Source organism: Dipodomys merriami, unplaced genomic scaffold (assembly GCF_024711535.1).
Source record: "Dipodomys merriami isolate MVZ:Mamm:240054 unplaced genomic scaffold, mDipMer1.0.p SCAF_48, whole genome shotgun sequence".
Taxonomy (NCBI): domain Eukaryota; kingdom Metazoa; phylum Chordata; class Mammalia; order Rodentia; family Heteromyidae; genus Dipodomys; species Dipodomys merriami.
Window position 1 is genome coordinate 12,254,199 of NW_027206046.1, and position 26,479 is coordinate 12,280,677.

At 47.7% G+C, this 26,479-nt stretch overlaps 2 protein-coding genes across 2 annotated transcripts in view; one reads left to right on the forward strand and one right to left on the reverse strand.

Annotated features, from left to right (window-relative positions):
• Positions 1–780: 780 nt before the first annotated feature.
• On the reverse strand, positions 781–25,643 carry LOC138809013 (long-chain fatty acid transport protein 2). The gene is made up of 10 exons (XM_069995435.1): positions 24,996–25,643; positions 16,616–16,825; positions 15,171–15,329; positions 14,157–14,281; positions 7,886–8,080; positions 7,226–7,316; positions 6,754–6,952; positions 6,090–6,187; positions 3,292–3,422; positions 781–1,270 (listed from the first exon to the last, which is right to left on the reverse strand). The coding sequence occupies exons 1-10, from the start codon at positions 25,471–25,473 to the stop codon at positions 1,094–1,096; spliced, it is 1,863 nt and encodes a 620-aa protein (XP_069851536.1). The 5' UTR covers positions 25,474–25,643; the 3' UTR covers positions 781–1,093.
• The window catches only part of LOC138808850 (probable phospholipid-transporting ATPase IM), a gene marked incomplete at its 3' end in the record, with an annotated part of 92,500 nt that continues 91,351 nt past the window's right edge, over positions 25,331–26,479 (forward strand). Inside the window, exon 1 of the mRNA XM_069995043.1 lies at positions 25,331–25,395. The remainder of the gene's footprint in view (positions 25,396–26,479) is intronic.

Sequence of the window (26,479 nt, forward strand, 5' to 3'; positions counted from 1 at the left end):
GTCAACGACATGGCACCTTGAGTACCATAAAGGACCTGCTTCTTGGAACTGTTGCAGGTGATAAGAGATGGCAGGAAAGGAACTGTCCGCCTCTCCTTCTCTATCACTTTTTTTGGAGGGAGGGAGGATACTGGGCTTGCTTGGCAGGAGTTTTACCACATGTACAATACCCCTGTTCGTGTGTGTGTGTGTGTGTGTGTGTGTGTGTGTGTGTGTGTGTGTGTGTGTGTGTGTGTGTGTGTGTGTGTGTGTGTGTGTGTGTGTGTTGGTCTTGGAGCTTGAGCTCAGGGCCTGGGTGCTGTCCCTGAGTTTTTGTGCTCAAGGCTAGAACTCAACCACTACTTGAGACACAGCTCTACTTCCAGTGTTTTGGTGGTTCATTGGAGATGAGTCTCATGGACTTTGCTTCCCAGGCTGCCTTTGAACAGTGATCCTTAGAACTCAGTATCCTGAGTAGATAGAATTACAGGTATGAACTACCAGTACTGGTTGCCCATAGTCTCTTTCTGCTTCAATTCTTTTTCTAGACAGGGTCTCCCGATTTTCAACCAGGGCTGGCCTCGGATTTCAATCCTCCTACCTCTACTTCTCAAGTGGCCGGGATGACAACTGATCCCACCCTACTCAGCCCTCCCTTCTTGTCAGTTTTACTTAGCAGGCCTTTACCAGTATGAGTGGGACTTGTAGCAAGTTACCAATAAGGCCCTCAGACTTTGGAGTCAGTGGCATAGAGTTTGCATTTAGAATAAAGTCAGCAAAGCACAAGAAGAGATGGTACTATTTTCTGGGTTGGTGTTCATCTATTTTTTTTTAAAACATATTTAAAAAAATAAGGTCCCTCTCTCCCAACAAGCTTAGTTTGCAAATACAAATGGAAGGTGCACACTGAAAAAAAAAATGATCTCTAAATCTCTTTGCTCACAAAAGTTCTGGTGTAATTAAAAAAAATTCGTTCCCCCCCTTTACATGTAATTTCCTTAAAAAAGGCACCATATAATCTTCTATTAAATTAATGTTGGATTAAGTCAAGTGGCTGTACTAGATCCATTCAGCTTCATTTCTGGAAATTTCTCAGTTATCCTCTTGGGAAGGGTCAGAGTTTCAGAGTTTTAGTGCTGATGGCGTTATAAATGTCCTCCGTCATTGGCACGTAGTCTTTTGCTCTGTCATCTAAGAAGTACAAGGGGTCTTTAATGAGCGCAGGGTTGAAGCCTTCCTCCACGAGGGTCACTTTGCGATGTTTAAAAGTTCCGGTGATCTCAATGGCATCCTGAAAAAGAGATTCATCAATCCACACTGTGGATGTGTTTTCCATTTTTATTTTGTCGGTCATGGGGCTTGAACTCAGAGCCTGGGTACTCTCCCTGAGCTTTTCTGCTCAAGGCGAGTGCTCTACCACTTCTGATTTTCTGGTGGTTCGTTGGAGATTAACAGTCTCATGGACTTTCCTGCCTGGGCTGGCTTTGAACCGCAATTCTCAGATCTCAGCCTCCTGAGTAGCTAGGATTACAGGCGTGAGCCACCAGCGGCTGTGGGAAGATTTCTGAGCCAAGGGATTGAGGCAGATTAGATTATAGGGAAAGAATGCTCAAACAGCCCCCCTCCCTTTCCTAGTCCTGCCTTCCTGACACACCCAGAAATCCTGTCTCCACTCTAAAATAGTCTCCATGGCCACTCTTCTTAGGAAGTAATTCAGTGGTCACTTCTGCCTAGGAGTAGAAAAACCCAGCCAGTTCTACCCACATGGAGACACCTGCGCACTGGAACTTCTTGAGATCTTAGGCCCAGCCCACTCCTAAGGCTCTGCACACCTGCACCTGCGCATCTCAGACACCGCCTTACGATTATGGGATGGCAGCCTTGCACACGTGCAGATCCGCTTCCAAAAATCTGCTGCGTCATGACCCACCATTTCCCTGAGACTCTTCAAAGCCTAAGAAACGAATTCTTAACCTGCGTGTTTGCTCTTGAGCCATTTAGCTTGGCCTGCTTTTCCCCAGCAGTCTTACTTTTTCCCCTCTCTTCATCTTGCTTTGCTATTTAACTTGTGTGTGTATGTGTGTGTTTTCCTTTTGTGCCAGTCCTGGGGCTTGAACTCAGGACCCCCAGGCTCGGTCCCTGAGCTTTTATGTTCAAGGCTGGTGGTGCTCTACAGCTTGAGCCACAGCACCACTTCTGGTTTTTTGTTTTGTTTTGATGCTTAATTGGAGATAAGTCTCACAGACTTCCCTGTCCAGACTGGCTTTGAACTGAAATCCTCTGATCTCAGCCACTGAAATGTCAGGAATCTGAGATCTTCACCCCTGAGAGCACCCACAGGTAAGAGGGTTTGGCAGCCCTTGCTTGGTCTTAGCTGATGGAAGGCAATGGGTAGTGTTGTTTATTAGAATGAATTTTAATTGAGATACCAGAAGGTATTTCCTTTTCGGATCTCGTTACCATATGCTTGCAGATCTAATGTCAGTGCCTTGTGTATGTCCATAGAACCTTAAATACATTTTGGTTTTGTTTTGGCAATCCTGGGGCTTGAACTCAGGACCTGGGCACTGTCCCTCAGCTGCTTTTTGCTCAAGGCTAGCACTCTACCACTTGAGCCACAGTGCCATTTCTGGCTTTTTCTGTTCATGTGGTACTGAGGAATCGAACCCAGGGCTTCATGCATGCTAGGCAAGCACTCTACCACTAAGCCACATTCCCAGCCCTTAAATACGTTCTTATATATTCTACTATGTCCAAGGTCTAAAACTTCTTTTCTCTGGGTTTTCAGTTACACAATCACAGGGCTCAATGTCCAAATATCAGAGTGTCAAACTAAGAAGGAAAAGAGTTAAGGTTTAGCCAATAGAAAAGCAAGCCCCGTAGTTAGGTTTCATAGCTCCAACTTGCTAATGATTCCTGATGAAAACCCACCTACCACATGGTGAAGGACTTTGGTAGATTTCTGTCGTCTTTAAGTTTAGAAGGAGAGTTCAAACGTTTCGATTTGAGATGTGTGTCACCCCTTCCCTGTTCCCTGCCCTCAACCCCCCGGCCCCCATAAAGCAGACTTTGAGAGGTATTTGCTAAGACTCTTGGTGAATAAACTGGCTTATGATTTTACAGAGAAAGGAATTAGGATTGGATTTCTGCTTGCGGTATTTTCTGATGCGTTTTGTTTCCTCATTGCAGTACAATGGGTGTTTCTGAGTTTCCTTAAAAAGGCAGTGCAAATTTGGCAAGATAGGATCACCATGGATCCCCTCCCTAAGAGTCGCCTCCAGGAAGTTAATTGGAGTTGGCAAGGTATTCTACCTGTATTCTCAGAAAGCGAGGCCGGGCATAACTGGGTAGATAATCAGCGATGTGCTGGAAGAGCTTCTTTCCATTGAATTCATGGTTCTCCTTCATCTTGATCGATGCCATGCCAATGCGACCCTCATGATCTAGAAGCGAGAAAACATCAGTTATAGTTTATTCATGAGACTGTGCTGGTTTAAAGAACTGTGGATTCACTGGCTCACGCCTGTAATCCTAGCTACTCAGGAGGCTGAGATCTGAGGATCACAGTTCAAAGCCAGCCCTGGCAGGAAAGGCCATGAAACTATTATCTTCAATAAACCACTAGAAAACTGGAAGTGGAGCTATGGCTCAAGTGGTAGAGCACTAACCTTGAGCAAAAAAGCTCAGGGATAGTGCCTGGGCCCCAAGTTCAAGCCCCGGGACTGGCCAAAAAAATTAAAAAATTAAAAAGACTTGTTCAAGGTCACACAACAAATGCTAGACAAGGTCAGGACTTAGATCTGTGGAAGTGCTCTACATCTATGCTCATAATTTGAGATTCATCTTACTCTATCCAGAGATATTTGGGTGGAACATAGCTTGAATTGTTGTGGTCCTGGGGCTTGAGCTCTGGGCCTGGGCACTGTCCCTGAGCTCTTTTTTGCTCAGGGCTAGTGTTCTACTATCTGAGTCACAGCTCCACTTCGGCCTTTTTCTGTGATTCACTGGAGATAAGAATCTCATGGACTTTCCCACCCAGGCTGGCCTTGAACCAGGATCCTTAGATGGTGGCCTCCTGAGTAACTGGGATTACAAGCATGAGCCACTGCTGCCCTGGCTTCTGGGTGTTCTTTAGTTTGCATTGGCAAGTCTGTCATACCTCCTGGCACAAGTACTACCTTGGAGAGTTACTTATTTAATCAAGGTTCTTAATAGCTTTAGCTCTCTGCCTTTCAGAGAAGCTGAGGGACAGCAGGGTGAAGGCAGGTGGAGGGGTGAGCTATTCAGTGCCCTCCCATTCATGCCCGTATTCCCAAGGGGATGTAGATGCCACAGGGACAACTGATCCCTAGCAGCCTGCCTGTGAGTCCAGAAGTGTTAGACTATTACCATTGTTTGCTTACTAGGACACTGGTAATTAGCTGTTCATATACTTTCTACCTGATCCAGCAAGACCCATGGGGACCCCAGATCCATTTCCCTGAACTACTACTTAGCTGTAATCTGAGAGAGGAAAGGAACCTTTTCTTGGTCACCTGGGTCCCAGCTTTCAAAACTCTCTCCCATGATGATTGTGTGTTTACCTACGGTTCTCAAGAAGGCAAAAACAAGAGGGATTTTTTTTCTCTCCCTCTATCTTTCTTTTAACAAAGAGATAACCCTTCATTTGCTTTCCCTCGTCAGAAGGAGGAAGGCAGAGTAGCAGACACATTCTTTTTACGGGGTTGGGGAGGGGTCCTCAGGAATTTCAAATGTCTCCAGTAAGTTTGTTTCTTTCTTTTCTTTCTCTCTCTTTCTTTTTCTCTCTCTCTCCCTCCCTCCCTTCCTTCCTTCCCTCCTTCCTTCCTTCTTTCTTGTTGGTCATGGGGCAGGGCCTGGGCACTATTTCTGAGCTTCTTTGAGTCACAGCCTCACTTTCAGTTTTCTGGTGGTTCATGGAGATCCGAGTCTCACGGATTTTCCTGCCTGGGCTGGCTTTGAACTGCGATCCTCAGATCTCAGCCTCCTGAGTAACTAGGATTACAGGCGTGAGCCACCAGTGCCTGGCTTCAGTAAGTTTTCTGTTGGGGCCAGTGCAACAGAACTATATTGACTACTGCTAGCCGACATTTATTATTATTGATAATCAAGATATCTATCTATCTGTCTATCTATTGACTATCTTTGCTTCTTAGACTGGTTAGACTGGGTCAAGAGGCAAATGGCTGATTTGGCCTCAGCCAAATTTGGGATTGATTGATTGATTGATTTGGGATTTGTTCAGCCCCAAGAACAAGGTTCTAGTCTATAATAGTTGTAGGCTGGGCCTACAAATCAGTTCTGGTCAAGGGTTTTCTAGAACAGTGCTATTCAATCTGGCAGCAGCCGTCAGTCAAAATGTGGCTATTAAAATTAAAATGTCAAACCAGTTAAGTAAGATGGGCAACAGAAGGCCTCACCCTATTGCACCAGCCATATTGCAAGCATCCAGTAGCTATCAGACTGGAGAATGGAGAGAGAACATTTTCATCGCCCCTCCCCTGCCCCCAGAAATGCTGAGAATGGAAACGTCCTAGAAAATAGCTGGACCGTTCCGGTGTGCCACCTAGAAATCCACTCGGTGTTTAAAGCTGGGTATGACAGGGCCTAGCTCCCAGCCAGCCATGGTAGAACAATGCCTTTCTTTAGATGGGCCTGATCCATTTCCAGGCTGAATGGGGGCTGTCTTCGTGGAGGGGAAGCCAGGTGGCAGGTGGCCAGGTCTTGCCTCTGCCCTTGTTCTCTCTTGTCATCTTTTGTCTTCTCTTCTCTCTTACACCTCAGTTAACTTTATGGGTTCAAACAGAGATTTTTACTATCTTTTTAAAAAAATGTTGTATCAGTACTATGGCTTGAACTCGGGGGGGGGGGGCTTGTGCTCAATGAGCTTGCTTGCTCAGCTGGTGTTCTACCACCTGAACCATGCATCCAGCTCTGCTTTTTGCTGGTAATTTTGAAGATGGAATGTTGAGGATTTTCCTGTCTGGGCTGATATGGGAATTGTAGTTCTCCAGATCTGAGTCTCCTGTGTAGCTAAGATTATAGGTGTGAGTAACTGGTGCCTGGGTAGAGTTTTATTAGCATGTACTTACCTGGCACATGTACCCCATACACATTGACTTCCTCGACAAAATCAATCAATCCTATTATGTCAGCAACTTCTGTGGTAGCCACGTTTTCCCCTTTCCACCTAGGAGGTTAACAGAGTTGATTAGTGCTTTCCAGCCCAGGTTGCAATGGCAGAGAGCAAGTGTTTCTTCCAGCCCTTTTGGGGAGTGATTGGTTTCTCCATCTTGATCCCCTAACCTCCCCAACTTAGTCATGCGGTTCTGCCTGATACACAAAAGTAAAGGCACAGACCTAGACAATGAAGTGTGAACTTTCAATCCCGCCACATGCAATACTGTAGGTAGAATTTTGTGGTCTGATGTTTGAATGCATCCATGGCTAAGAAAGGGAAGGTACATCAGATGGAATGCACATTTAATCTGCATTTGATTTGATCCACAGTTGGAAACCGTGGAAGGTCCTGTCTGTCTTGAGTGAGCAGTCATAGCTGAGGACAATGGATGGACTGGATGTTCCTAAACCAGACACATGTGCCTGACTTTGTTTCATTTGCTGTCGCTCAGCAAGTAAACTGTGTGTGTCACAGGGCGGTGCCAATGCATTTTTTCCTTTTTACTCTGGGAATTCGGGAGGACTGACACCCCAAAGGGAGAGAAGGAAATGAAGCTCCATGGAAAAAAAACCAACCGGAATGTATCTCCAACTCTGTCGTGGAAATACACAAAGTTTTCGCGATCAATCATTAAGAGATCTCCACTGTTAAAGTAGACGTCTCCCTTCTTAAAGACATCTCTCAGTTTTTTCTTCTCTGTTTGAGTCTCTCCACCAGCATAACCATTAAATGGTGTAAGTTCGGTGATTTTACAAATCAGGAGTCCAACTTCACCTAAGACAGAAGAAAGCAAAATGTCACCCAGGTGCATCATTATTTCATGCCTGTAATCCTAGCTACTCAGGACCAGAGATCTGAGGATCGGGGTTTGAAGTCAGCCCAGGTAGAAAACTCTGTGAGACACTAATCTCCAATTAACTAGCAAAAAGTCCTAAGTGGACTGTGGCTCAAGTGGTAGAGCAACTGATTAGAAAACATAAGGACCCAGGTTCAAGCACCAGTACATGAATTCTAAGCTGTCAAAACTACACAAAAAGTCCACTGTACCTTTAGGAACTTTGATACAATATCCATTTGCATCGCGGACAGGTTCTTCCTTCTCTACATCATATTTAATCAGCTCATAAGTTACGACTTTCTGGCAAAGTCAAAAACAGATCATTTTGAGTACACTTTTTTTTACACAATTTTATAAAATACATAAAGTATGCCTATCTGTAATATAAAGCTTGGTGAAATTTTACATTTGTTACATTTATCACCTGGATCAAGCTATAAAATATTTAGCCAGGCACTAGTGGCTCACGCCTAGCTTAGCTATTCAGTAAGCTGAGATCTGAAGATCCTGATTCAAAGCCGGCCAGGGCAGGAATGTCTGTGAGATTATTTCCAAGCGTGAAGCCAGAACTAGAGCTGTGGTTCAAGTGAGAGAGCACTAGCCTTGAGTAGAAAAAACTAAGGGACAGCACTCTGGCCCTGAGTTCAAGTCTCAGTACTGGCATCTTGTCCCCCTACAAAAAGCTATAAAACATTTTCTGCTTTATATAAAAAGTTTTTGTCAACAAGCCACTGTTCTGATTCATCATTATCAATTTTTTTTTGCATGCGATTCTGACTATGACATCCTCATGATACAGCTTGTAAGCAATCACCTGGAAACTAGCTACATGGGCTATTATTATTATTATTATTTTAAATGTACTTAACTCTTTGAAGGTAGTTCGACCTCCCGACAGCCCCGATTTTTCTGGGGTAATTCATAAAGCCGATGTTGCCTTCGGTGGAAGCGTAGAACTCATAAATGTGTATGTCCCCAAATCGTTTGAGAAACTCTCTCCACACGTCTCCACGCAGGCCATTTCCCAGGGCTACTCGTACTTTGTGGTCCCGATCATTTGGTTTCTGGGGGAGTTGTGGGGAGGAAGAAGGAGACTCAGTTGAAACATCTGTGGAGAGTCTGTACTTACTGACTATACTGACTTTATTTCCTTCATATTTCATTTAGGCTAATAGTGGACTTTATTTCATCAAATATGTACGTGCATTACAAATTCACCGTAGTCTCTGCCCTTCTGCTACCTTTTCTAGTGAAGCATTATATTCTGACAGAATTCTGATTTGACCACAAAAGATGAAGATTTTCCTGTTTTGTTTTTTTTTTGTTGTTGTTGTTCTGGTACTGAGGCTTGAACTCATGGACCTCCTCATCTCTCACTTTTAGGATCAAGGCTGGTACTCTACCACCACGTGAACCACACACCTCCAGTTCTGGCTTTGGCTGAATGGCTGGAGATAAGAGTCTCAGATCTATCTGCTTAGGCTGGCTTTGAACCTGTGTCCTCAGATCTCAGCCTTCTGAGTAGTTAGGATTACTTGCATGAGCCACCGGCACCCAGGGAATTTTCCCATTTTTTAAGAGGTAAAAGGAGACAATCCAACAGAACCAGGTGAGACCAACGTCAAGTAGAATAATGTGTTACTGGATTTCTTAACAGGGCTGGTGAACATCAATGAATTTCCAGAAGGGGTTTATCTGTCAGAGATGAACATATTTTACAACTGGTAGCATCAAGAGAGAGAAGAGAGCCAGGCACTGTAATCCTGTAATCCTAGCTGCTCAGGAGGCTGAGATCTGAGGACAGTGGTTCAAAGTCAGCCCAGGTAGGAAAGCCCATGAGACTCTTATGTGCAGTTAACCTCCAGAAAACTGGAAGTGGTGCTGTGTTCTAGCCTTGAGCAAACGAGCTCAGGGATAGTACCCATGATCTAAGTTCAAGCCCTATATACACACTGTGGGTTGGGAGGCGTATGTAAGGGGGAGAGAATATTCCACCAAACTATTAAGAGGCAATGCTGTTAGGTCTGGAGGGACTCATCCTCATTTAATAGGTACAGCTGGAGGTCACAGACCATTAAGCACAGAACAGACAATGAAACCTGTCCCAAAGGAATGGGAAGGGAGAGAGGAGGAAGCTGGCTCCCAGTTGCACCAGTGGCCTGGGAGGAAGCTGTTTTGTTATAAATAAAAATCACAAAGAAAAGGCAGTTTTCACGGTAAGGGAGCAGAAGGAGAGTTTGTGACTGTGAGAAATGACCTAAGGAAAGGGCTGTCTTTCATTCAATTCTACTCATTTATGAAGTGTAAACCAAAGGCAGCTTTTGTTTGTTTTGTTTTGTTTTTGTACCACTCCTGGGGCTTGAACTAGATCACCTGGGCACTGTTCTTCAGCTTTTTCTCTCAAGGATGGCGGTCTAGCATTAGATTCACAGCTCCACTTCTGGTGTTTTGCTAGTTCAGTGGATGTAAAAGTCTCATGGACTTTTCCTGCCTGGGCTGGCTTTGAAGCTCAGTTCTCAGATCATAGTCTTCTGAGTAACTAGGATTATAGGTATGTACACTGGTGCCTGGCCAAAGATAGTGTTATTGTCTTTTATAGGGTAATTGATGGCCCTCCGGAGAATACATCCTGGTAGAAAAGACAGGTAAATTTATAAGTATAAATTTAACTTGCAAATTCTGTTAACGGTGACCTTTTTTTTTGGCGGGGGGGGGCAGTCACTGGTGGGGCTTGAATTCAGGACATGGGTTCTGAATTCTACACACTTGGCAGTAGAGTGCTTGCCTTGCATGCATGAGGCCCCGGGTTCGATTCCTCAGCACCACATAAGCGGAAATAGCCAGAAGTGGCACTGTGGCTCAAGTGGTAGAGCGCTAGCCTTGAGCTGAAGAGCTGAGGGACAGCGCCCAGGCCCAGAGTTCAGGCCCCACAACTGACCATAAAAAAAAAAAAAAAAAAAAACAAAAACCCCCACCAGATTTTAAGTGGTTAACTGGAGATAAGAGTCTCATGGACTTTCCTGCCTGGGCTGGCTTTGAACTGGGATCCTCAGATCCAAGCTTCCTGAGTAGCTAGGAGTATAGGCTTTATACATACCAGTGCCCAGCCACTGTGACCTTTACTTGAATAACAAACAGAGTAGAACTGGGGTATAAATGCAAGGGAAGTTGGGCTCTCCTTTCACATAAAATGTTAATTTATTGCATCAAATAGCAGTTGCCTTATTCATGTTGTTGTTACATTTGGTTTATGGCCAAGTGAATTCAAACTATAAATAAATTTTTAAAAAAATCAAAAGAAATGAAAGACACAAAGTTAAAAAAAAATTTCCTGAGTACCCATGATGCACTTCAGTGGAGGGGAGGGGTTGCCAATCACTCCCCAGTCATGATCAGTTGTGTTTATAAGTTGTTGCCTGACCCTGAGGAGGTTACCTTGCTCTAGCATTTGTGGGAAGAAAAAAAACAACAAAAACCTGCCTGCCAAACAGCCAAGGATGCCCTCCCCAAACAAGGTAAGAGTGAACATTTAGTGTGTCTGAAGTGAGAAGGTAAAAAGTTACGTGATGAAATGCGGCGTGTTTTCGAGGAACTTGAACGGTATTACGGGTGAGAAAAACAAGCTCAAATACTGTCTGGACAAGGGTGAACTCGGTGCTCTGTGTCACGAGTTCTTTCTTCGTGGTCTCCTTGGAGTCACATGCTCGTGGCTGGTCAAAACTTAGGTGAAGCCCTTTCAGGAGCGCCAGCTAGCTAGGTGGACAGATGCTGGGCACGGAGGGAAATGGGGCACGTGGGGTGTTTTTTTTCTCTCAGGAGGTCAGGGTCCTCATGCTGAAGCTCCCAGCCAAAGGGCTCGGTGGGGGTGAACAGGGTAAAGCATGTTGAATCGAGTTGGATTTTGTAGGAATCTCATGTCTTCCTCTGCGCTATGGGTCACCGAATTTGTTCCCTCTTCGTAGTTGCCAAAGTACACGCCAAGAGGGGGGTTCGGCATCCGCCTGGCAAGCGCAGTGCTGTGGTTGTGTTTACTGCCTTTTGCTCTCAAGTGTTCCCATTTAGTTAGGTAATAATCTGTAGCGTTTCCCGGACTTATGGTTACTGTGCTCCTGGTAAAGACTGGTGGAAATGCGGAGACTCCCCCTTCCCTACTGTAACCCCCCCACCCCACCTCCTCCTGACCATAAAACTTGCTAAATATTGGGGGGGGGGGGAACAGTTTTCTTATTTCTTGGTGGTACTGGGGTTGAACTCAGGGTAAGGACTTAACAATAACCACCTGACTTGGTGCCTAACTGCTCTCAGGCCTGGAAAAAAACCACCAAGATGGCCCTGCTATGAGTCAACTCAAGACTTGCTTTTTTTTTTTTTTCTGGCCCTGGAGCTTGAGCTCAGGGCCTAGGTACTGTCCCTGACATTTTGTGCTCAAGGCTAGCGCTCTCTCACTTGAGCCACAGCTCCACGTCCAGTTTTTTGGTGGGTCATCAGAGATAAGAGTCTCACGGACCTTCCTGCCTGGGCTGGCTTTGAACTGTGATCCTCAGATCTCAGCCTCCAGCGTTGCTAGGCTTTTTGTACCAATGCCTGGCTCATTTCCCTCTCAATTGTGTGATAGTAGGTTCTCTAGCTCATTAAGTCATTCCTCCTTCGAAGACAACTATTTTCTTTTTTTTTTGGGGGGGGGGGTCCGGTCATGGGGCCTGAACTCTGGGCCTGGGCGCTGTCCCTCAGCTCTTCAGCTCAAGGCTAGCACTCTACCACTTGAGCCACAGCGCCACTTCCGGCTTTTTTCTTTTTGCTTATGTGGTGCTGAGGAATCGAACCCAGGGCCTTGAGCATGCAAGACAAGTGCTCTACCACTGAGCCACCATCCCAGCCCCAACAACTATTTTCTTAGAGCATACTACTTGTAAGTAATCTCCAACCCTCAGGGTTGTCCAGAGTGGCTGCATTTACAGGGAAATGGATGGATGGATGGGCCTGGAAAATAATCTGTTAAGTCAGGCCCAGAGAGACAAAGGATGCATGCTTACTACTCAAAGGTGCAAGTTAGATCTAAGTTATCACTCTATGTAGATGGGCTGGGAATGTGGCTTAATGGTAGAGTGCTTGTCTGGCATACATGTAGCCCTGGGTTCGATTCCTCAGTACCACATGAACAGAGAAAGCTGGAAGTGGCACTGTGACTCAAGTGGTAAGGTGCTAGCCTTGAGCAAAAGAAGCTCAGGGACAGTGTTCAGGCTCTGAGTTCAAGCCCCCCCCCAAATATGTATACATATTCAGGGTCATATGCATATATATATATATATATATATATATATATATATATATATAAACAAATTAGCTAAAGCAGGATAGATGCAGGGGAGGATTCTAATGGCGTGACTCCTTTGAACAATTAACTTACAGTTGAAACAAGATAAATGCCAGGAAGCTGAAATCTGATGTCTGCAGAGGAGGAAGGATTGAGGTCGAAGGGGCGGGGGTAAACAAATGGAGAGAGGAAGGTGGGAGAAGGCAGTTATAATGTTCAATGCACATGTGTGAAAAATTGAACTGGGAAGGTTGAGGGGAGGGGTGGGGTTGGGGAGGAAGATGGGAGGGGTGAAGCTGATCAAGATGCATTGTCCTCACCAACTGACGTTTGCAATTGAAACCCCTTTGTACAACTATGTAATGATAATAAAATTATAAAAACCGTGGGTGGCTGGGACATGCACACACAAAGGCTGGGCTGCAGGTGAATGAATGCAGGTGCTCTGGTTGGTGGGAGGCAGGCTGGCCTTACAGCTGACACCTGTGGGTGGCGGGTAGCTGTTGATAATCACAATACCTCAGGCTCAATTTTCACCACACAACTAAGGTATTTTATTATACTAGCAGAAGGGATTAAGTCTCCAAGCTGTAAATATTTGTAGGTGCTAATGGGAGGTTGTGGAACCTTCCATGGTACCTAGTTCTCACCTATGTTTTGTGCTCACCAGTGGCTGAGAGTCGATCTCTCATTTCCCTTAAGAGAAATGATTCTCTAACCAAAGCTAATTCTCGAAGGAGCTGACTTTTAGGTCAAGGGTTACCTTGAGCTAATAATAATCTAATCTGTGTTATCTTAGGTAAGTAAAGAACACAACCAGAATGTGCTAAGTTACACAGGATTTGTCCTGAGTTACACTTGAGGAAATGGAGGATTGGGGAAGTTTACAATAAGGAGCCCCAAGTCCACAGAGATAGCCAAATAATTGCTCCAGGATTCAAGTAATACACCGTGAATAAAGTTTTGTTTTCGCCGGAATTCTCTCTCCCCGTCTGCTTGCATCATTTTCTGTTTGTGTTTTCTTCCTCACTGTCTAGGAAGAGCTAACCACATGCTTCCCATGGGGAACTTGATTGCATGACCTGATTTCATTATTGTCCATGATGCTTTTTTTCATACAGGACTAGCTGATTATGCCTGGGGACCCTTCTTTTTGTTTCCTGGGTCCTGTGTTTCCCTCTCTTTTTTCACTGTCCTGTTTGGAACACTTTTTCTTGTAACTTCCTGAAGAACACATATACATAAGTTGCTCATGTGTGCACAAATGCGCGTGCACACACACACACACAGAGTTGAGTGGGTGCACGTGCGTGCATGTGAGTAAACACTGATCCTGGGGCATGAACTCAGGGCTTGGGTGCTAGCCTTTAACCTTTTTGCCCAAGGCTAGCTCTCTACTACTTGAGCCAGAGTTCCACTTCGGGCTTTTTGATGGTTCTCTGGAGATAGTATCTCACAGATTTTCCTGCTCAGGGTTGGCTTTGAACTGTTATCCTCACTGCTGCCTGTTTCAGATGGCTTTTGACAGTGGGTTTTCATAAGCAGAGAGGTTAAGAAGTAAAAACGGGTAACAAGGCAGAGGAGAATAATCACAACAAAAGTAATAATAATTACCATCTAATGTGGTTGCTTACGTGGGCACATTTGATCTTGATTGACCACTTTACATACAACAAGCCACTAAGACTTTAAATAGAAAACAGCTACGTACGAATCTCCCACATAGGAACTTGTGTTCCTATCTTATCTATTTATTATCTATTATCTATTGTGTTCCTATCTTATCTATTTCAAAAGATAATAAAACACCGAGGAAGTGCTGTTACCGGAGGTGTATTGCATAAATACCGGAGCAGTTCACCAATGTACTGAATGACAGTGACGTTGTATTTTCTACAGTCATCCCAAAACTGGCTGGCAGAAAATTTGCTCCTCAAAGCAATCGTAGCACCTATAGAAAAAGGCAGAAAGGATTAAGGAAGGGATAAGGTAGAAAAATCCTTCAAATGAGATCTGTCATCTTTTCTGTGTGTGTGTGCGCAGGCGTGCTGTACAGGGAGCCTGAGCTCAGGGCCTCCTGCTCTTGCTTGGCTTTTTTGATGAAAGCATCACTTGAGCCATAGCTCTACTTTTAGCTTTTTATTGATTAATTGGAAATAAGAGAGTCTTGTGGATTTGTCTGTTTGGGTTGATTTCAAACCTCCATCCTCAGATCTCAGCCTTCTGAGCAGCTAAGATGGCATGTGAAGGCCTCGAGTACTTGGCTTTGGATCTGTCGTTTTTGAAAGGTAGTCCGCTTTAAAGTCAATTATGTTGATAGGAACATGCTGAGTATTGAATGTCTTACATTCATTGTAAAAAACGAATGCGTCATGGTTTTGTGCTATGAGTTTCTCATCAACAGGGGAGAAGACTCTTAGAAAAATCCATCCCAGAGGCTGGGAAGGTAGCTCAGTGGTCAAGTGCTTGCATGAGGCCCTGGGTTCGATTCCTCAGCACCACATAAGCAGAAAAGGCCGGAAGTGACGCTGTGGCTCAAGTGGTAGAGCGCTAGCCTTGAGCTGAAGAGCTGAGGGGCAGTGCTCAGGCCTAGAGTTCAGGTCCCACGACCAATGACAACAACAACAACATCCATCCCATTAAAGGTCATTATTGTCCTGCAATCCTTTGAAGGAGGTTAGAATGATACAAATTGTGGTATTCCCCCCTTCCTCCCCCGCAGCTTGGGTTCAGTGGTTGAGCAGGACGTATTTTGGAAGGTGAAGTTTGCGTTGGGAATATGGGGAGAGATGGGGTGCCCTCTAGGCATGAGTTCTGCTGTGCTGATAGTGGGAACTTACCGTTGACGATGCATCCGTGCAGGCCAATCATCAGTGCCGCGCTGTGGTACAGCGGCAGGGTGGTATAGATGACGTCGTCCGCCCTGATTCCGCTTGCCAAGGACAGACCGGTCGCGTACCACAGGCGATGGTGATTGATGGTGGCAGCCTTTGGGAGCCCTTTGCAAAGATGTAAGAGAAGGCACCAGTGAGCCATGTTTGGTGGGTCATGGTCTGAGACAGAGGGAGGCAGAAGAAACACAGAAAGAGAGATCTGGCTTAGGTAGCTTCATTTTCCTATACTTGGCGAAATGGATGTGGAAGGCCACGAGCAATTACACCAGGAGTTGGTTCCTGTAATCAGAGACTAAACAGAGTAAAAGCCTAGAGACATGGTTGCATGGACTCAACTCTGTCATTATGGCCAAAGGAGCTAGATGGACTCTTGAAGGAGTTAAATGTGGTTCTCAGTGTTCCAATAAAACTTTATTTAAACAAGCATGTAGGGGGCTGTATATGGTCCTTGGGGCTATGTTTTGTGGACTCCTGAGTTAAGCAGATGTTACTATAGTAATCTGAAGACTGAGCTTTTGCTGTGCTGACCACTTTGCAAGATACTCTGAACATTTCTCATGATTTTTCTAGTTCTGGCGCTGGGGCTTGAACTCAGGGCTTGGCATATACACTCTCTCGCCCTCTCTCCTCTCTTTATCTTCCCTTTCTCTCTCTCACCCACCCACCCTCACTCTTTGCCCCTCTTTCCTTTTCTTTCTTTCTTCCTTCCTTCCTTCCTTCCTCCCTCCCTCCCTCCCTCCCTCCCTCCCTTCCTTCCTTCCTTCCTTCCTTCCTTCCTTCCTTCCTTCCTTCCTCCTCTCTTCTCTCTCCCTCCCTCCCTCCCTCCCTCCCTCCCTCCCCCCCCCCTCCCCCTCTCTTTCTCTCTCTCTCTCTCTCTTCCCCTCCCCACTTTCTTTTGTCCTGGGGCTTCAACTCAGGGCCTGGGCACTAAGGTTTTTGTTTTTGTTTTAATCCCTCTCAAGGTTAGTACTCGTGTACCACTTAAATCACAGCTCCACTTCTTTTGGCTTTTTTTGTGGTTAATTGGAAAATAAGAGTCTCATGGAATTTCCTGCACAGGCTGGCTTTGAACCACAATCCTCAGCTCTCAGCCTGCTGAGTAGCTAGGATTACTGGTGTGGACTACCAGCACCTGGCTTTGGTAAATTTCTTTATCTGTTTTATACCAATTGGAAGGGCAGCAATATAGCAGGAAGAAACACAATAGAGATACAGCCAGTGAAATAAGATCCGTTCCCACGAGCAAAGAGCTAAATCCCCTGAAGTATTAGTTACCCGATAAGTTTTGCTAAAGAAAGAGAATATTATAAAAGCCTAAGCCAACACTTAACCCTTTAAGGATAGGCACAAAAAGGATTGTTTTTAAAGAATTATTATTTTAAAATGATGACCTGTGGTTCCAGAAGTATAAATGTAGACAGCAGGAGTAGAAAAAGTGACTTCCGAGCGCCAGGACTCTGGGATGGGGTCAGCTGATGCCTCATCGACCTTGTCTAGTAAAGAGCTCACACCATCTGTGAGGGAAGTTCGGCTCACATAGTAGACGGACACACCATCTTTTTTCAGGCTTGGCAACACCTCTTCAACAGCTTCTTGTAGTTCTTAATTGCATTGGAAAAAAATCCAGACAAACTCAGTCAGTCCATTCAGTTTCTCTTAAGTCCACTGTGTTTTTTATGTTTTGCTGAAATGAGGGCTGGAGGTGTGACTTAGTGGTAAAAGCCCGCTTAGCGGGTGCAAGGCCTCGAGTTCAAACCCCAGGATATGACGAGTGATGCTTAGAACTAGGCTCTCTTCCTCCTCTGCCTCCTTCCTTCTCAGTATTATACAAAGGGGCTTCAATTCAATATGTCTGTTTATGAGTACAATAGGTATGCACCTCAATACTAGAGCTTGAACTCAGGGCCTGAGTGCTGTTCCTTAGATTTTTTTTATTTTTTGCCAGTTCTTGGGCTTGAACTCTTGGCCTGGGCTCTGTCTTTTGCTGCTATCACTCTACTCTCTAGCGCTCTACCACTTCAGCCACAGTACCATTTCTGACTCTTTCAGAGTAGTTTATTGGGGATAAGAGTCTCACAGACTTTCCTGCCTGGGCTAGATTCAAACCTTGATCCTCAGATCTCAGCCTTCTGAGTAGCTAGGGTGACAGGCGTGAGCTGCCTGCTCCTGGCTTTCCTTTAGCTTTTTCTGCTCAAGGCTGTGATGTATTACCACTTGAGCCACAGCTCCACTTCTGGCTTTTTGGTGCTTAATTAAGATAAGAGTCTCATGGACTCTCCTGCCTGGTCTGACTTTGAATTTCAATCCCAAATTTGACAAGCCTATTTTCTTTTTTTTTTCAATGCTGAGGTTTGAAGTGTGTCCTCACACTGGCTAGGCAGGCGCTGTAACCACTGAGCCATGCCTCCAGCCCATCGTAAGCCTGCATTCTGATCTTTTCAGTCATAGTCCAGTAATCCATGAACATCATTTGAAGTGTCCAGTAAACTTGAATTCAGTGAAATAGGCATTTTTAGATCATATACATGATTGTTTTACAGCTTTTCCCCCCAAAGTAGTTGTGTGTGTGTGTGTGTGTATGTGTGTGTGTGTATACACTAACTCACAAATATTTCTTAACAGCCGGGCGCTGGTGGCTCACGCCTGTAATCCTAGCTACTCAGGAGGCTGAGATCTGAGGATCGCGGTTCAAAGCCAGCCCGGGCAGGAGAGACCGTGAGACTCCTATCTCCAATAAACCACCAGAAAACCGGAAGTGGCGCTGTAGCTCAAGTGGTAGAGCGCTCGCCTTGAGCTGAAGAGCTGAGGGACAGCGCCCAGGCCCAGAGTTCAAGCCCCACGGCCGACAAAAAAAAAAAAAAAAAAAAAAAAAAAAAAAAAATTTCTTAACTGGTCATACAAACAAAAAAGGTTATGAGTTTAATATTCAAACTTTATTTCACATTTGCCAGTAGGATTTTCATGTCTTTAATCCATAAGCTAAAACTGCTTTTACATTCGCTTGTCTGGAAGTGAATTTACTTGTTTTTCACAGAAAGGTGACAGGAGACCCCAGGGATCTACCTCGGGAGATGCCACCTGCTTCAATTCCCAGCGGGGCATGCATGATCCCAGTGACCAGGGCTGTCACTGGGAGCGATGCACTGAGGTTTTGTTAAAAAAAAAAAAAAAAAAAGGAAACAAAAACATATCTCAGCCTAAGGACTCATGCAATGGAAAATAATACATCAAGCAGTCCCAAAGGGTTTATATGAAACATAAAGTAGCCAGCTCTTTATAGGAAAAGCACGTCCAAACTCAGTAGCTCCATTTTCAATGAGCTGCACTTCATCATCAAAATCAGACCTTGCTCACTGATTCCTTTCTTCTCTTTCCTTCTTTCTCCCTTTTCTCTCCTTCCTCCCTTTCATATCCCTCCCTCTTTCTCTTCCCTCTCTCTTTTCCTTCTCTCCTCTCTCTCTCATCTTCCTCTGACCTCTTTTTTCTTTTCTTTTTTTGCCAGTCCTGGAGCTGAACTCTGGGTCTGGGCACTGTCCCTGAGCCTCTTTGTGCTCAAGTCTACCACAGTGCACTTCTGGAATTTTCTGTTTCTGTGGTACTGAGGAACTGAACCCAGGGCTTCATGCATGCTAGGCAAGCACTCTACCACTAGGCCATATTCCTAGGCGCCCCTCCCCCACTTTTTTTTTGGTAATTCTTGTAAAGTCTTCTCACCTAACAGTGGCAGTCAGTTAGCACACATAAGCTCAAATAACTCTGTCAGAGGCTGGGTTTCCTGGTACTCTGAGTACCGTACTCCCTGAGTACGGGAGCTGCTGGGAGCCATCCCTGTGTTTACAGAGGATTCAGGTCAGCTAGAGGGGGAAGGTCAACTGTCCTGTAGTCCTGTAGTCATGGTGACTAGGGGGCCTGAAGTGGCCCTTCAGGATCTTTGTGGATTAAAGGAACTGATCTGCTTCCCTTGTCAGCCAGTCAGGAGAGGAGACGGGGGTGTGATGGCTCGCCTTGGGCCAAGCAGCTCTCTTCAGCCCAGGCCAAATGCTACAAAGGGTCTCAGCTGAGAGTTTGTCCTGAAGGACATATACCCAGCACTACTACGCCTGTCATGCGTCCTAATAACCACGCTTGACATGTTTCATTTGTTTAGTTTGTTAAGCAGCCTTCTATGTGTCACTTTAATCTCACAACAACCTTGTGATGCAGATACCAGTCATCTTATTTCTAGATGCTGCTAGCTCATGCTGTAATCTGAACTATTCAGGAGGCGGAGAGGGTCATGACTGAGAAGCCAGCCTGGGCAGGAAAGTCTGGGAGACTCTTATCTCCAATTAGCCACCCAAAAGCCAGAAGTGAAGCTGTGGCTCAAATGATATAGCGCTAACCTCAAGCAAAAAAGCTCAGGAACAATGCCCAGGCCTTGAGTTCAAGTCCTAGTACCAGCACAAAAATAGAAATTTCTATGCCTGAGATTTCAGTTTTAATTTTATTCTTTGACAAGTTACCCTCTACACAGAGAGATATATTAGCTAGAGGAAACAATACTACAAATTCATTTAGTTTTTACTAACTCTTGTTACAAGTTTTTCAGTAAGAGTTAAAACTGTCATCACAGAACAGAAAAGACTGGTGATAAAAGTCAATAGAAGGGCCAGGTGCTGGTAGTGCACGCCTGTAATCCTAGCTACTCAGGAAGCTGAGATCTAAGGATCATGGGTCAAAGCCTGCCCAGGCAGAAAAGTCCATGAGACTCTTATCTCCAATTAACTACCAGAAAACAGGAAGTGGAACTGTGGCTTGAAGTGGTAGAGCACTTGCCTTCAACAGAAGAGTAAAGAGACAACACTCAGGCCCTGAGTTCAAGCCCCATGACTGACAAAAAAGTCTATACAAGGATGGAACTAGCTAGCTAGCTAGCATGTGCCCAGGTGCCCAGCTTCTATACTTTTTTTCCCCTTGAAGTAGAATAAAATAGAGAGTTATGCTAGGGGCTGGGGATTCATGCCTAGAATCCTAGCTACTCAAGAAGGTCAGATCTGAGGATCGCAGTTCAAAGCCAGCCTAGGCAAGAAAGACCACGAGACTCTTTATCTTCGATTAACAACTAAAAAAGCCAGAAATGAAGCTTTGACTCAGGTGGTACAGTGCCAGCCGTGAGTGAAAAAGCTAAGGAACAGGGCTCAGGCTCTGAGTTCAAGATGTAGGACCTGCACAAAAATAGACAAGATAGATAGATCGACAGAGATTTACATGATTAAATATCTCTAAGCTCCCTCCCAACTGCAAAGAATGCCCCCAATCAGCCTGCTCACCACATGGTACCTGAGAGCTAGCTATGTGACTTTGGACTCTGAGTTCCTCTGCTTTCAGTAACTGTTCTGGGTCAGGGTTTATCTTGTGCAAAGGTAAGTCAACAACTTGGAAAAATCAGAGAGCTGTTTGCTTTTTTCTTCTTCAAATGCATGACTTCTCTCAAAGGTTAGTTTGCACATTTCTCCACGGCACACCTAACTACTAAAACATACCACTTTGGACTCTGTTTTGTTCTCTTGCAGGTTACAGTGTATTTCTTTATTGTGTACTAAGGTGATCTGGGAGAAGTAGAATAGTGTCAAAAATGAAAGCCTGTGGCCTTTCTCAAAGATGAATTTCATGCTATCAAGTGCTTCACAGTCAGTGCAAAGTCCAGTTTAAGTATGATTTGGATGTAAGCTTTCATTATACCCGCTGTAAACCTGATGCTGTCAGCTGGAGCTGAACACTGCTTCATTAGGAAAAAGGTCCTGGCTAGAAATTCCCATCCTTAGGTGTGGTGACATGATACCACACTTGGAAAAAATCTATACTGTGGAACTTTGCTTCATGCACAAAATATTATTATTTGTGTCAGTACCAGGGCTGGAACTCGGGGCCTGAGCACTGTCCCTTAGCTTTTCCACTCATGGCTGGTGCTCTAGCACTTGAGCCACAGCTCCATTTTCCAGCGTTTTGGTGGTTAATTGAAGATAAGAGTCTCTCTCACAGACTTTCTTGCCTGGGCTTGCTTTGAACTGTGATCCTCAGATCTCAGCCTCCTGAGTATTTAAGGCATGAGCCACCAGTGCTTGGCTAACACAAAATGTACTGTATAAAATTACCTGCAGTCTATATGCTCAAGGTATATATGAAGCACACATGAATTGTGTGTTTGACATGGGCTGTATTTCCAAGATATCTTACTATATAGATGCACATATTCCAAAACTTGGGGGGCAGGGGGGGATGTAGCACGAAACACTTCTGGTCCTAAGCATTTCAGATAAGGCCTTCTCAACCTATGTACAGTTGTATTTTTTATTTTATTACAGAACCAACCTCAAGTTCAGTCATTTAATCCTGAGCTCATGTGTCAATGAAATTCGAAGCCCTTCAGAGTCCCTCAAAGGGAGCCTGAGATTACTAAGGAGAAAATAGTATTTAACTGCCTCCTGAGGTGGTACAAAGATCACTGTGTTAATAATTTCCCTCTTCAGAAGGCTGGGAAGAAAAACAACACACTTCTCAGAGTCTTCCAAAGGTTGTAAAGTTATTTATTTTTCCAGGCAATTAGATATTGCTGGGAATTAGTTTGCCAAGAACTCTGTCCTTCAAATAATTGGGCTGCCTTTAAAAGCATCCCGTTGAATTATCGATCATTAATTACTTTGCGCCACATGGCACAGGTCTATACACTTCCTGGCTGTGCACAGGGAAGTGATAGTTCATCTCTCTCTGGCCCCTCAGTTTCCCCAGCTAGGAAAAGAAGGACACAGCAGGATGATGCTTGATGCCTTCCAACTCTAACACTTCCACATTGACATGGGGAAGTTGGGCAGATCTAGGCTGGCATGTTCAGATTCTGTTCCTCAGTGGCCTGTTGGTGGTGGTGAGGAGGAAAGGTAGCCCCCTCCCCGGCTCATGAAAGCATACAGTACAGAACTTGGCACCTAAAGGCATTCTGGAAAGGGTGGGGCTTTCTGACTCCCTCTGCTTTGTCACTGACATCACTGAGCCCACATCTGGCAAAGGCTCTTCTTATTGATTGGCAGAAATAACCCCTGATCTTTTCTGCTCAAAGGCACACAGGACAACGCACTCTGTGGAGGAGAAAGGGTGAAGTTGGGTGGCTAGCTTTTGGGAGGAGAAAATTGGCAGCCTTGTAACGTGTTCTGTTTCTTTCACACCTGCTTAACCATTTTGGGGGGTGGGCAGGATTGAGAGTCTGGTAGGTAACCATACAAATAAGGGGTGTGTGTGTGTGTGGGGGTCACTGCTTTTATAGATGCAGTGGGTGCTTGCCAAAGGCACTACAGCAGATCCCCCAAATCTTAGGCATCTCCCAGCGGTGAGAAGCGAGGGAAGCTGACAGCTCCTAAAAGCTGTCTTGGTGAGATTCTAACTGACAGCATGAAACAGAGGGCAGAGAAGAGATGCGATTTTTTTTTCCCCATCAGATGCAAGAATGAAGCGTCTTTTGGGATCACCTTGAATTCACATTCAAGACCCTCTGCCTTTTAATGCAGATGTTGTAAAGTACTGGTTTCAGTGTGGACTTCAGAGGTGGACAGCCTTGGTTAACCCATCGCCCTCCAGCTCTGTGACCTCCCTGGACAAGCTCACGCCTGTAATCCTAGCAGCTCAAGAAGCTGAGATCTGAGGATTGTGATTCAAAGCCAGCCAGGGCAGGAAAGTCCATGGAACTCTTTATCTCCAATGAACCAACAGAAATCCAGAAGTCACGTTGTGGCTCAAGTGGTAGAGTACCAGCCTTGTGTGAAAAAGCTGAGGGACAGCACCTAAGCCCTGAGTTCCAGCCCCAAGATCAACTCTCTCTCTCCCTCCCTCCCCCCCTCTCTCTCCCTCCCTCTCCCTCTCTCTCTTTACCTTTCCTCCCTCTCTCCTTTCCCCTACCCCCTCTCACAGTAAATCTGACTTGTTTCAAGGATTCACTGTGGTCCTCATGAGGATTAAAAGCAACACGGTGTGTTCAGTGACCCTCACTACTATCTTTGTTTTCATCATCTAGGGGTTCAGCCAAACTTGATGGAAAAATACTGGGGGGGTGGGACTGCGTTGGTGTGGCTATCCCTAAGCAGCTCAGTCTAAAAACAAAGCCTGACACTTCCATCGTATAAGGCTGCACAAGAGTACCGGAGAACGCGCTTGGTATGGTCACCTTGTCACCTTGCAGCAGGTGGTTGTCAAGATCATTAATTAGTGTCACCGCGCCACAGCCTTACTCCCTCCAGTTACAATCCGAACCCTCCAACCCCACCCCTCCACAGCACCCTGCGCTGTGTGCTCCAAGGCTGTTTTCCCCCTGCCCCTCCTCCATCTTTCATCCTTCCCTCCCTCCTCCCTTGCTCCTCTCCCCCTTCATCCTCTCCGTCCACCCATCCTCCTTCCCCTCCACCCTGCCCATCCCCTCCTCCCCGCTTTCTCCTCCTCCATTCTCCCGACATTCTACCCTTCATCCTCCCTCCATTCTCCTCCTCCATCCTCCTTCTGCCCCTTTTACTCTCCATCCTCTCTTGCCCCTCATCCCCCTCCTTTCCTCCATCCTCCCTACCCTTCCCCCATCCTCCCTGCCCCTCTTCCCTCTCCCCCTTTCCATCCTTCTTCCCCTCCATCTGTCTTCCTTTCCATCCTCCCTTGCCCCTCGTCCTCTCCTCCAACCTCCCTCCCATCCTCCCCTCCATCCATCCTCCCCTCCATCCTCCCCTCCATCCTCCCTTGCCTCTGTCCCCCTCTTTCCCTCCATCCTCCTGTCTCCCCTCCATCCATCTTCCTTTCCATCCTCCCTTGCCCCTCGACCTCTCCTCCATTCTCCCCTCCATCCTCCCTACCCTTCCCCTCCATCCTCCCTGCCCCTCTTCCCTCTCCCCCTTTCCATCCTTCCCCTCCATCTGTCTTCCTTTCCATCCTCCCTTGTCCCCTCATCCTCCCCTCCACCCTCCCTTGCTCCTCATCCTCCCCTCCATCCTCCCTTGCCCCTGTCCCCCTCTTTCCCTCCATCCTCCTGTCTCCCCTCCATCTATCTTCCTTTCCATCCTCCCTTGCCCCTCATCCTCCCTCCCATCCTCCCTTGCCCCTCTTCCCTCTCCCCCTTTCCATCCTTCCCCTCCATCCATCTTCCTTTCCATCCTCCCTTACCCCTCGTCCTCCCCTCCATCCTCCCTTGCCCCTCATCCTCCCCTCCACCCTCCCTTGCCCCTGGTCCTCCCCTCCAACCTCCCTCCCATCCTCCCCTCCATCCATCCTCCCCTCCATCCTCCCTTGCCCCTGTCCCCCTCTTTCCCTCCATCCTCCCTTCTCCCCTCCATCCATCTTCTTTTCCATCCTCCCTTACCCCTCGTCCTCCCCTCCACCCTCCCTTGCCCCTGATCCTCCCCTCCATCCTCCCTTGCCCCTCATTCTCCCCCCCCCTTGCCCCTGATCCTCCCCTCCATCCTCCCTTGCCCCTCATCCTCCCTCCCACCCTCCCTTGCCCCTGATCCTCCCCTCCATCCTCCCTTGCCCCTGATCCTCCCTCCCACCCTCCCTTGCCCCTGGTCCTCCCCCCACCCTCCCTTGCCCCTGGTCCTCCCCCCATCCTCCCTTGCCCCTGATCCTCCCCTCCACCCTCCCTTGCCCCACATTCTCCCTCCCAACCTCCCTTGCCCCTCATCCTCCCCTCCACCCTCCCTTGCCCCTCATCCTCCCCTCCACCCTCCCTTCCCCCTCCCTCCCACCCCCCCACCCCCGCCCCAGGCTCACCTGGGGAGGCCAGCAGCACCTTGGCCCCGCAGCACTGGAAGCAGTGCAGCAGGGACTTGGCGCGGATGTTGTAGTTGAGGCAGGCGAGGGGGCAGCCCAGCTTGAGCAGCCCCAGCCAGATCCACACGTAGGCGGGCTCGTTGCCCATGAAGAGCGCCACGCAGTGGCCCTGGCGCAGGCCGAGGCCGCGCAGCGCGCGCGCCAGCTGGCTGCTGCGGCGCTCGGCCTGCGCGTAGGTGAGGCTCTGCTCGCCGAACAGCACGAAGGGCTTGTGCGGCGCGCGGCGCGCGGCCTCGCCGAAGGCGGCCAGCAGCGTGCGCACCGGTCTCCGCGCGCGGTAGCGGCGCATGCGGCTCACCAGGCCGGCCGAGCGCAGGAAGTAGCGCACGTCCTGCAGCAGGTACGGGCAGCACACGGTCAGCAGCAGCGGCAGCAGCAGCAGCGCCGCCAGCGCCGAGCCCACCGCGGCCGCCAGCATGCCGGGGCCGCCCGGGCCCCCGGGGGCCGGCGGCGGCGCGCTCGGGGCGTGCAGCGCGGCGGGCGGCGGGACGCGCGCGTGGGGCGGCCGGGGACCTCGCGCCCGACCCGCCCGTGCGCAGTGGCCGTGGACGCCGGGGGCTGTGGAGCGAGTGGAGCCGCCCCGGGCGGGCGGCCGCGGCCCTGGGGCTCCCGGCGCTGGGCCCGCCCCTTCGCGGGCGCTGTCACCTGCGCGGCTCCTCCCGGGGTGGGGCGGGAGTCCTCGGGAGATGGGGAGGGGAGGGGTGGGGCTGCGGGTGGGGAGGGGTGGAGGTGATGGATGGGGGTGGTTAGGAGGAGGTTGGGTAGAGAGAGGTGAGGATGAGGGGTGGAGGGGAGGGTGGAAGGTGGGCAGGTGTTGGGAGGGGAGGGTGGAAGGTGGGCAGGTGTTGGGAGGGGAGGGTGGAAGGTGGGAGATGGGGGAGGGGGTGGAGAGGGGGTGAAGGGGAGGGTGGGGTGTGGGGAAGGGCATGGAGGGGAGGGTGGAGGGTGGGAGATGGGGGGAGGGGGTGGAGGGGAGGGTGGGGTGTGGGGAAGAGGGTGGAGGGGAGGGTGGAGGGTGGGAGATGGGGGAGGGGGTGGAGAGGGGGGTGAAGGGGAGGGTGGGGTGTGGGGAAGGGGGTGGAGGGGAGGGTGGAAGGTGGGAGATGGGGCATGGGGTGGAGAGGGGGGTGAAGGGGAGGGTGGGTGTGGGGAAGGGCATGGAGGGGAGGGTGGAGGGTGGGAAGATGGTAGGAGAGGAAGGGGAGAGGTGGGGAAGGGGGTAGAGGTGAGGGTGAGGGGTAGGAGGGAGTAGAAGGTGGGTGGAGGGGAGGGTGGGGATCAGGAGAAGGGTGGGTCTCTGAGGGCCACGTCCCATGTATATTCAGCCTCCAGCTGTGATCCAGATTCTTGCTGCGGGTTGCTTGGTGATGCTGGCCACCCACAGTGGCAGCAGAGGGAGGAGGGAAGGGGTGACATGGATGAAG

Coding starts and splice junctions, on each gene's coding strand:
- LOC138809013 (XM_069995435.1), bottom strand. CDS start 25,473: ATGCTGGCGGCCGCGGTGGGCTCGGCGCTGGCGGCGCTGCTGCTGCTG. Junction 14,282..15,170: donor GCACGGATGCATCGTCAACG/GTAAGTTCCCAC, acceptor CTTTTTCTATAG/GTGCTACGATTGCTTTGAGG. Junction 6,953..7,225: donor TTGTATCAAAGTTCCTAAAG/GTACAGTGGACT, acceptor CTTCTGTCTTAG/GTGAAGTTGGACTCCTGATT.